This window comes from Colobus angolensis, unplaced genomic scaffold, assembly GCF_000951035.1.
Source record: "Colobus angolensis palliatus isolate OR3802 unplaced genomic scaffold, Cang.pa_1.0 Scaffold325, whole genome shotgun sequence".
Taxonomy (NCBI): domain Eukaryota; kingdom Metazoa; phylum Chordata; class Mammalia; order Primates; family Cercopithecidae; genus Colobus; species Colobus angolensis.
The window spans coordinates 86414-96046 of NW_012116544.1; the positions used below are offsets into that span (position 1 = coordinate 86414).

A 9633-nucleotide genomic window follows, 5' to 3' on the forward strand; every position below is an offset into this window, starting at 1 on the left:
CAATTCTCAGAAGTCTATTTTTACCCTTTGAGTTACCTAGTTAACAGCTTCCTACACAGCAGTATTTTATGTTCAATTCTACACGGTCCTGTCAGAGCTGTGTGTGATGACTGACCACTCACACAACCTACCTGCTCCCATGAGTTAGGATCTAGCCCAGTATGAGGATCACATGGCTCCACTGTGGTCCCCTCAAAATCTATCCTGTGCTCCTCTTAGGGAGGCACCTTCTAACTTCTGGTGAAACCAGCCGAGCTGCTAGCCCTGTGGGATGAGTCCACTGACCTCTCTGGTTTGGATCTGGTATATAACTTACCCCACAAAGATCTGACACACAAACGGCTCTTGGGTATCCTGCATCTAAACTCACAGCCCGTTTTGATTTAAGGAATTTCTTTATTGGAATTCCACTTTACCTCGCCACAAGGAGCTGGCTTTCATGACAAAGAGAAAGTGAGCCCTGAACAAAGTTATTCGTTAACATTTTACAACAGACAATATACACATATACTGCATGACATCTTTACAATAACATATTCCAAACAATCAAACATTTAACAGGATTAAGAAACATTAATTTCCTTCTCTCTAGATGACTGGTACTTAGCTTTTTAGCTTCTGCACTAAGATGCGTTCCTTCTCAGCATTTCTATTCATAGGAATCCCTGAATCAATTCTGTCATGTAAGGTGCAAATTCATGTTGACGGTGTGTTCCATTAGTTACTGAATGTGTCAAAATCCTCTCCACGGTAGAACCTTTTACTGTAGCATAATGTTTGAATACCACTTCCAGGTTATCCCTCATCACAAATTCATTATTATGGGAGTTCATCTGAAACTTTAAAAAAGTTTCATCCATTCAACTAATGTATCACAATAGTATGTTCATCAATTTGCATTTTTTATGAGTGACTCTCTCCTATCTCCTGTTAGACTTGTAAGTCTATGCTTTCTACTTTTCCTAAAAGGAAATCCAAATTTTGTTTCAGAAGTCATCATCACTGCCCCCTCCCAAACCAATTACATCAAGTTTATACTTAAAGACCACTAATATTAAGTAAATCTATATTCCCTGAAACCTACCTCTCCCTGAATTTGCCTGTTGGAGGCCTTTCTCAGTTTTCCCACTGACCAATGTGTAACTGGGATCAAAGTTATACCTGAATTTCCTACATTTCTAGTAACAGAATTTACCAAACATGAACTTTCTGATGGTGATTATGTAACTTCTAACTGAAGTCCTTTCCTCATCTGTTTTATGTCCAGAAATGTCTACTAATTTTGAAGACATTGCTTCACATTCCATCACTTGCGTAGGTTTTTATCTCAAGTATGGACTATTTTATATCCCGTAAGAGCTGAACTACTTTGATACTGGAGCCTTTCTTGCTCGCTATGATCGAAAATCACATAGAAAGGATTCCTCCCAATCCTCTAGGATGGTTTCATTTACACTGTGTAAATTACAAGCCATGACCCCATACATTCTTACATTCATAAGGTATTTCTTCCATTTGAGTTCAGAGACTTGGTAAGCTCTGCCTGCTACAGAGACATCCTCATCCTGCTCCCATCCAGGGCATTCCCTCCCTCATAGGTTCTCTTCTGGGATGTGCCACTATAACTTCCCACATATATCACATTTAAAGACTCCTCTCCAGTATGGGTTCTTTTATGCTTGGTGAGATTTGATCGGATATTGAAAGCCTTACCACACTCATTACATCGGTATGGCTTCTTTCCAGTGTGGATCCTTTTGTGCTGGTCAAGGACTGATCTATAATTGAAGGATTTCCCACACTCACAATTATAGGGCTGCTTCCCCTGGTGGACACTTTTATGGTTGATAAGACTTGAGTGTGAGATGTATGCCTTCCCACACTCATCACATTCATAGGGTTTCTCACCTGTGTGGATCCTTTTATGCACTGTGAGGCCTGAGCTGTTCCTGAAGGCCTTCCCACACCTATCACACACATAGGGTTTCTCCCCTGTGTGGACCCTCTTGTGCTGAGAAAGAAGAGAGCTGTAACTGAAAGATTTCCCACACTCGACACACTTGAAGGGTTTCTCTCCAAGATGGACTCTTTTATGGCTTATAAGAGTTCTGCTTGAGAAAAAAGCTTTTCCACATTCATCGCATGGATGGGGTGTCTTGCCAGGGTGGGTACTTTTATGGTTAATAAGGCTTGAGTGTGAGATGTAGGCTTTTCCACACACGTCACATTCATAGGGCTTCTCCCCAGTATGGATTCTTTTATGAACTTTAAGGCTTGAGTTGTTTCTGAAGACCTTCTCACACCTGTCACATTCATAGGGTTTCTCTCTAGTGTGGACCCTTTTGTGCTGAGAAAGGAGTGATGTATAATTAAAAGATTTCTCACACACATCACATTTGTAGGGCTTCTCCCCAAGATGAACTTTTTTGTGGTTTATAAGGGTTCGGTATGTGATGAAGGCCTTCTCACACTCATCACACTTAAAGGGCTTCTCCCCAGGGTGGACGCTTTTATGATTTATAAGGCTCGAGAGGGAGATGTACGCTTTCCCGCATTCTTCACATTTGTAAGGTCGTTCCCCAGTGTGGATTCGTTTATGTACTTTAAGGCCGGAATTATTTCTGAAAGCTTTTCCACACTCATCACACCCAAAGGGTTTTTCCCTGGTATGAATCCTTTTATGCTGCTCAAGGGCAGAGCTGTAGTTGAAGGATTTCTCACAATAGCTACATTTATAGGGCTTCTCCCCAAGGTGGATTCCTTTGTGATTTTTAAGGCTAGAGCGTGAGATATAGGCTTTCCCACACACATCACACTTATAGGGTTTTTCCCCAGTATGCAGCCTCCTGTGGACTTTGAGGCCTGCATTGTTTCTGAATGTTTTCCCACACACATCACATACATAAGGTCTCTCTCCAGTATGAATAGTTCTATGTTGAAGAAGAAGTGAGTTATAACTAAAGGATTTCCCACACTCCTTACATTCATGGGCTTTCTTCCCAGGGTGAATGCTTTTATGGACTGCGAGGCCTGAGCTATAGCTGAATGCTTTGCCACAGACATCACACTTGTAAGGTTTCTCTCCCGTGTGGATCCTTTTATGCACTATGAGGCCTGAGCTGTTCCTGAAAGCCTTCCCACATTCATCACATTCATAAGGTTTCTCTCCAGTGTGGATGACTTTATGCTGAATGAGAAGAGAGCTATAATTAAAAGATTTCTCACACTCATCACATTTATAGGGTTTATCTCCAAAGTGGATGCTTTTATGGTTGAGGAGTGTTCTACAAGTAATGAAGGCCTTCCCACACTCATCACATTCGTAAGGTTTCTCGCCCGTGTGGATCCTTTTGTGGACCCTGAGGCCAGAGCTGTTACTGAAGGTTTTCCCACAGATGTCGCACTCATAGGGCTTCTCCCCCGTGTGGATCCTTTTGTGGACTCTGAGCCCAGAGCTGTTCCTGAAGGCCTTCCCACACTCACCGCATTCATAGGGCTTCTCCCCAGTGTGGATCCTTTTATGCTGGTCCAGAACAGAGCTATAATTGAAGGATTTTCCACATTCATCGCATTTGCAGTTCTTCTCCCCAGAATGGGTGCTTTTGTGGTTTATGAGGCTGGAGTAGGACATGTAGGCTTTCCCACATTCCTCACACGTGTACGGCTTCTCCCCAGTGTGGATCCGTTTGTGGACCCGAAGGCTGGAGCTGCTTCGGAAAGTCCCTCCACAGTCATCACATTCATAGCGCTTCTCCCCAGTGTGCATAATTTTATGTTGAACGAGGCGGGAGTTATATTTGAAGGATTTCCCACATTCATCACATTTATGTAATTTCTTAATAGCACTGGTTTTCTGCTGTAGACTAGGGTGGGAGGTTCCATTAATGTTCTCCATACATTTGCCTTGCTCACTGCCTCTTTGTCCTACAGGCATAGTCTGGTGTGTGATATGTTGTGGGCTCAGATGCAAGCTCTTCTCAGATGCCTCACCTTCCTGTTCTGTCTTTACATTTGCTGCACTCTTGACTGTGCTGATTGCTTCCCTGATGCTGCTTTTGTCTTCCTTCATCCTGTTTTCCACAGGCTTTTCCTGCTGACTCTCTACCTTGCTATCCCAAACACATGTGTCACCAACTTTAGACTCAGGCATAGGATCCCTGTGAAGACCTTCCACTTTCGGCCACTTAGATTCTGTATTTCCAGCATTTGCATATTCTTCAGTTGGTTCCTCATCCTGAGTGCTCGTCTTCAAATGTGACACTAAACCAAGAAAATGAAAAGGACACCTGTTCACTCTCTTTAAAAACAAACAAACAAACTGGAATAACAACAAACAACAAAGTTTGCTCACTCAACTGACAAACACTTACTGACAACACACTGTGTGATAAGTACCATGTACTGTTTTTTAAGTACTAGGGATACAACAATGAATATGACAAAATTTCTGCCCCTGTGGAACTAATGTTAAAATGCTAGAGCCCTGGGTTTTCAATGGAACAATGAGCTTTTCTATTCTTGCGTAACAGCTTAGCGTTGGGCAAGGTGAAATGATTCACAGAACCATGGGCAACACCAGTCAGTTTTTAAACAATGTCATCCAGTCATGGAAAAACAAACAAGAGGGCAGAAGAAATCTGAGGAACAGAAGCAGAAAAATTCCTAAGTAGGACAAGAGTTAGGCGAAACTTTTTTTTTATTGTGAAAAGTTAGACAAAATCAGCAGAGGACAGACAACACTAACGAGAAAAAATCAGTACCTGGGGAGGGATATCAGGGAGAAGGCTATGAAACCATGAAGACAGTTACTGCAGAGATGAGAAAGAAGGCAACCTGCATATTACATATTAAAATATACTATTAAACCTCTATAATTAAAATAGTGTGGTCCTGGTACATAGACAGGCAGAGGGAATAGAACAGGAAGTCCAGACATTGTCCCAGGCAGACACAGAAATTAATGATAAAGATGATATCTGCAATCACTGGAGAAAAGATGGTCCTTTTAATAGTGTTGTAACAACTATGAAGCCATATGGAAAAAGATAAAATCAGGGCCGGGTACGGTGGTTCACACCTGTGATCTCACCAAAATCATGGCCGGGTGCGGTGGCTCACACCTGTAATCCCACCAAAATCAGGGCCGGGTGCAGTGGCTCACACCTGTAATCCCACCACTCTGGGAAGCTGAGGCGGGCGGGTCACGAGGTGAAGAGATTGAGACCACCCTGGCCAACATGGTGAAGCCTCGTCTCTAGTAAAAATACAAAAATTAGCCGGGCGTGGTGGCGTGCACCTGTAATCCCAGCTACACGGGAGGCTGAGGCATGAGAATCACTTGAACCCGGGAAGCAGAGGTTGCAGTGAGCCAAGATTGTTCTACTGCACTCCAGCCTGGAGACAGAGGGAGACTCCATCTCAAAAAAAAAAAAAAAAAAAAAAAGATATAATTAGATCCCATTCTTCACACCACACACACACAAATAAACTCCATATGGAACAGAGCTCTAAATATAAAAAAGCTGTACAAATGCTAGAAAACATGGGTAAATGCCTCCATGACTTGAGTATAGAGAAAGTTTTCTAACAATGACTCATATGCAACAAAAGACTGATATGTTTTCAAAAACTGAAGAAAAATAAACTAAAAATCATGCAGGTAAACAGGCAAAAAGATAAACAGACAATTCTTTTAAATGGTCCTTAAACATTCAACTTGATTCATAATAAGAGAAAGGCAAGTTAAAACACCACTTCTCACCTGTCACATTAGCAAATGTTCAGAGCTTGACAATACACTGTTGACAAGGCTGTGGAGGAAACAGGCACTCTCATACACTGCTGGGAATGCAAACTGGCACAGCCCCTTTTAAGGGGAATTTGCCAATATCTAACAAAACCATATATGCATTTACCCAGAAATCCTACTTTATGAATTTATAAGGAGGATACCCCTCCAAAAAATATAAAAAACATACGTGCACAGAGTGATGATTCATTATAGCATTATTCGTAACTGCAAACTCTGGAAACCTACGTAAATCTCCACGCACAGAAGACTGGTTAAATAAACTGGCACATATGCACGATGGAGTTCTAAAAAAGGATGAGGAGCATTTCTGAACTGATATGGAGCAATTTGTATATCCTAAAGTCAAAAGGTCAAAGTGAAAAAGAGCAATATACATGCTATGTTTCGTGTAGGAAAGAAAACAGGAAAACAAGCACGTGTGTGTTTCTCTTTATAGCAATGATAAACCAGAAAACAGTGAGGTTCATTGCCTACACGGGAGGAGTGTGGAGAATGGAGCAGAAGGATGAGGGAAAGAGAGAGACTGAGTATACAGCCTTTTTAATAGTTTTTACTATACAAAATACATGATAATATTCTACATATTCAAAGAATACAATTAAACATCAAGAGGATAGGAAAGGGGAAAAACTGCTAAAACAGAAAACAAATCAACTTACTTGCATTTCACATGAATACCACAATCGCAGGAAGAGAACAAACAAAAAGGAAACATAGAACTAATCCAGGCAACTTAGAAACATATTTGACTACCTAAGTACATTCAGTCTGGGGAAAGCTGGAGGCGGGGCAGGGGCACTGGCAGTGGCAGTGGGAAGAGGTACAAGCAATTCAACTGTTAGCAGCTTTTCTGCAGAGGTATGAACAGCAATTCTGAAACAACTTTAAATGTATTAAGAACTTGAGTAAATGTGTTGATTTTGTTGGGCTCAGGGCTTTCCTAAAGAAAGGGATATAAAAATAAGGAATAGAGGAAGGCAAAAATGAATCTTGGGATGAATTCAAAGTACTGGTGTGAACTTACGATTTCTAAATCACATATATGTGCACGCATGTATATTCAAGTCCATATAGCTGTATGCATATATCTGCATATACTTCCTAGTTCTGTTTGCTGAAAGCCCAAAACACAAAAACACTCCGGTAGTAATGAGCACATCCAGTACCCTCATTCTGGGTCTCTATTACCATTCTTACTGACAGGAACCACAGCTTCTCAAAGAAATGGCTGATTTCAGGCTGAGAGCAGGAAACATACAAGAAGAGCATTATGTTACACCAGCAAGTAAAGAGAGGCTCAAAAACAGGGTAGGGACATGCTGCAAGACCCAGCTTGCACATCCAGTGTTCAAGCACCATAATAACTTTAGGCACCATAATAACTAAGTATAGTGATACATGATAAACCACTGAAGGTAGGCTTTCATGAGTCTACACAGGTACAAACAGGATAGAAAGGGAGGCCTCCTGCTTACAGCAGAATGTGAGTGCTGGTTGATAAACGTAGAAGGAATACCAGAATTGGAAAAATCAGCATTCTGCAACTATCAGAGTAAAGACTGGATCAGGAGAGAATCATCAATGAATTCTACGTCTAAGAGGAAATTCTGACAAGGAGCAGGATATCTGCATGGTCTTAAACATTTATAATGCTTAAGTTATTTACAAGGGGGAAAAATGCAAGAGACAATGCCTTGGCCAGGTGTTCTAATTTAACACCTCCAGTGGGGCAGACGGACATAATATGCTTTTAGTAGGCAGAAGGACACATCACCTGTGAGAAAGCATTACCTGAACTGAATCAGCAGGTAAACCCAAAATGAAAACAGTTTTCTACTAAAATGGAGGGTGGAGAGAAGAGGGGGGACTATACTTTTCAAATACATCATTTTCATAAAAGACGAAGAGCTGTAGAAATGTTCCAGATTAAAGAAGGCTAAAGAGATCTGACCACTAGATTAAATTCCTGACCTTGACTGGATCTGCAGTGGAGGGAAAACTGTGATAGAAACAATTACATCGCTGACAAAGGTGGAATATGGATGGTAGACTAGGTAAAAGCAGTATCAACTTCAAACTGACTCAATTTGAAAACTGTACTGTAGTTATCTAGGAGACTATCCCAATCCTTGGGAAATACACTGAAGTATTTAGGGATAAAGGGCCATGATGCACATAACTTACCTACAAAAGGTTTAGAAAAATACTTGCATGTATGAAAGAGAGAGCAAGAGGACAAAATGAAGTCAAATGTTAACTGCAGGTAAATCTGAGTAATGGGTATCTTTCTACTGTTCGTATTCTTGAATTTTTCTGTGCATTTAAAATTATTACCAAACAAAAAGTTTTCAAAATGTCAGAAAGCAAATTTGTTTCCTCTTCTACACCTTCCCCTCCAGGTACTGCTTCCCCATCCTACTGCCTGTTGCATCTGGAAAAGTGGTCTTCACATCCCACTCCCACTTCCCTCATGCCTCATTTCTTCCACTCAGACCCCACTGCATTAGCTTCTTCAGGGTGGTGCTTGCCCTCCGGGCTGCTGCCCCCTGGATGTTTCCGGCCCCTCCTTCCACCATGAGCCTTTCCTCTTCTGGCTCCCCATACTCCCCTGGGAGCCCTCATTGCTCCCAACACTCCCACACACCGTCTCAGGTCCTCATCTCTGCCCAAGATCCCTCTCAATTACAGACCCTCATATCCACCGCGCCCCCCACCCTTTGCCTAAATCAGAAGTGGGCTATTTCCCTTGGCCACATCCAAAACAGCCCCGAGGACCGCTGATTCTATTGCCTGAGTAGTTCTGAAGCTCCCACCCCTATCCCCCACCTGCTTCTTACTGCTAAGGTCTTAGTTTAAGCCTTCTAAATTCTCTTCTGGACTACTGCCATCGTTTCTCGACCTTCACTCTTATCCCTGCCCAATTCTTTCTCCAACCACTGTCAAGTTTTTGTAAAACGCACACCTAGTCACCGGGCAGTGCCAAGTTCTCCCTGGCTACTTACTGTGGCACCTAAAGCCTTCTGCACCAGTCGCCTGTGCAACTGTCACCCCTCACTGCCACTCCACTCACTGATTCTCAGTCTGATCTTTCCTCCTTTGTTTCTTCGACAAGTGGATTATAAGTTTTCTTCCTGTCCTCTGGGAGTCCATGTTAGACTGGCTGCTGACTGGCCTGGTCTGCCTAAAATCACAGACACATTGCCACTTATTCTCTAACCTAGGTGCAGGCCAGGGGCCTCTCTGTTCTGGCTCTGTTTGGGTTGGAGGCACAATGTCCCATCATCTGATGTAGTTCATCCAATTCTCTTCTTGCGTGAAATCAAGATGGATTAATATAAACATGAATCTTCACTGAAAATACATGGCTTGAAATGAAATCTATATTAATCAATACTAAGATCCATCAGAAACAGGCAGAAAAGCAACCAGACAGCACTAGAGCACACGCTGCTAAAACACAAAGACAACACAAATAATGTAACATATAAGGATAATGAAGCTATCCTTATAAACAATACTGAAGATGCATTCTAGTGTATCAGTTCTTTCTGAGGCTAATTGTTGTGCAAGGAACTTAGACTATTATCTGTATCCTGTTTGTTTTCCAGGCCCTGGGCTATTCCTATCCAAAGAGATGGATATGACAAGGCCCTGCCATCAAGGTGCCTGCAGACTCCTAAGAGAGTCTGGTAGGAAAACAACCATGTGATAAAAATGACAGAGTCTCGCTCTGTCACCCAGGCTGGAGTGCAGTGGCATGATCTATGCTCACTGCAAGCTCCGCCTCCCAGGTTCACGCCATTCTCCTGCCTCAGCCTCCC

The 9633-nt window shown here is 42.2% G+C and overlaps 1 protein-coding gene across 3 annotated transcripts in view; it reads right to left on the bottom strand.

Moving 5' to 3' along the window:
- Nucleotides 1–376: 376 nt before the first annotated feature.
- ZFP62 (ZFP62 zinc finger protein) overlaps nt 377–9633 on the bottom strand; it is a 13644-nt gene continuing 4387 nt past the window's right edge. For 2 of the 3 annotated variants that reach the window (XM_011951715.1, XM_011951716.1), the window contains exons 2-3: nt 4761–4833; nt 377–4260 (exon numbers count right to left, since the gene is read on the bottom strand). In XM_011951715.1, coding sequence (XP_011807105.1) covers nt 1547–4150 — 2604 coding nt within the window. In that variant the 5' untranslated portion in view covers nt 4151–4260; nt 4761–4833 and the 3' untranslated portion in view covers nt 377–1546. The remainder of the gene's footprint in view (nt 4261–4760; nt 4834–9633) is intronic. The other variant, XM_011951714.1, reaches the window with a different exon arrangement.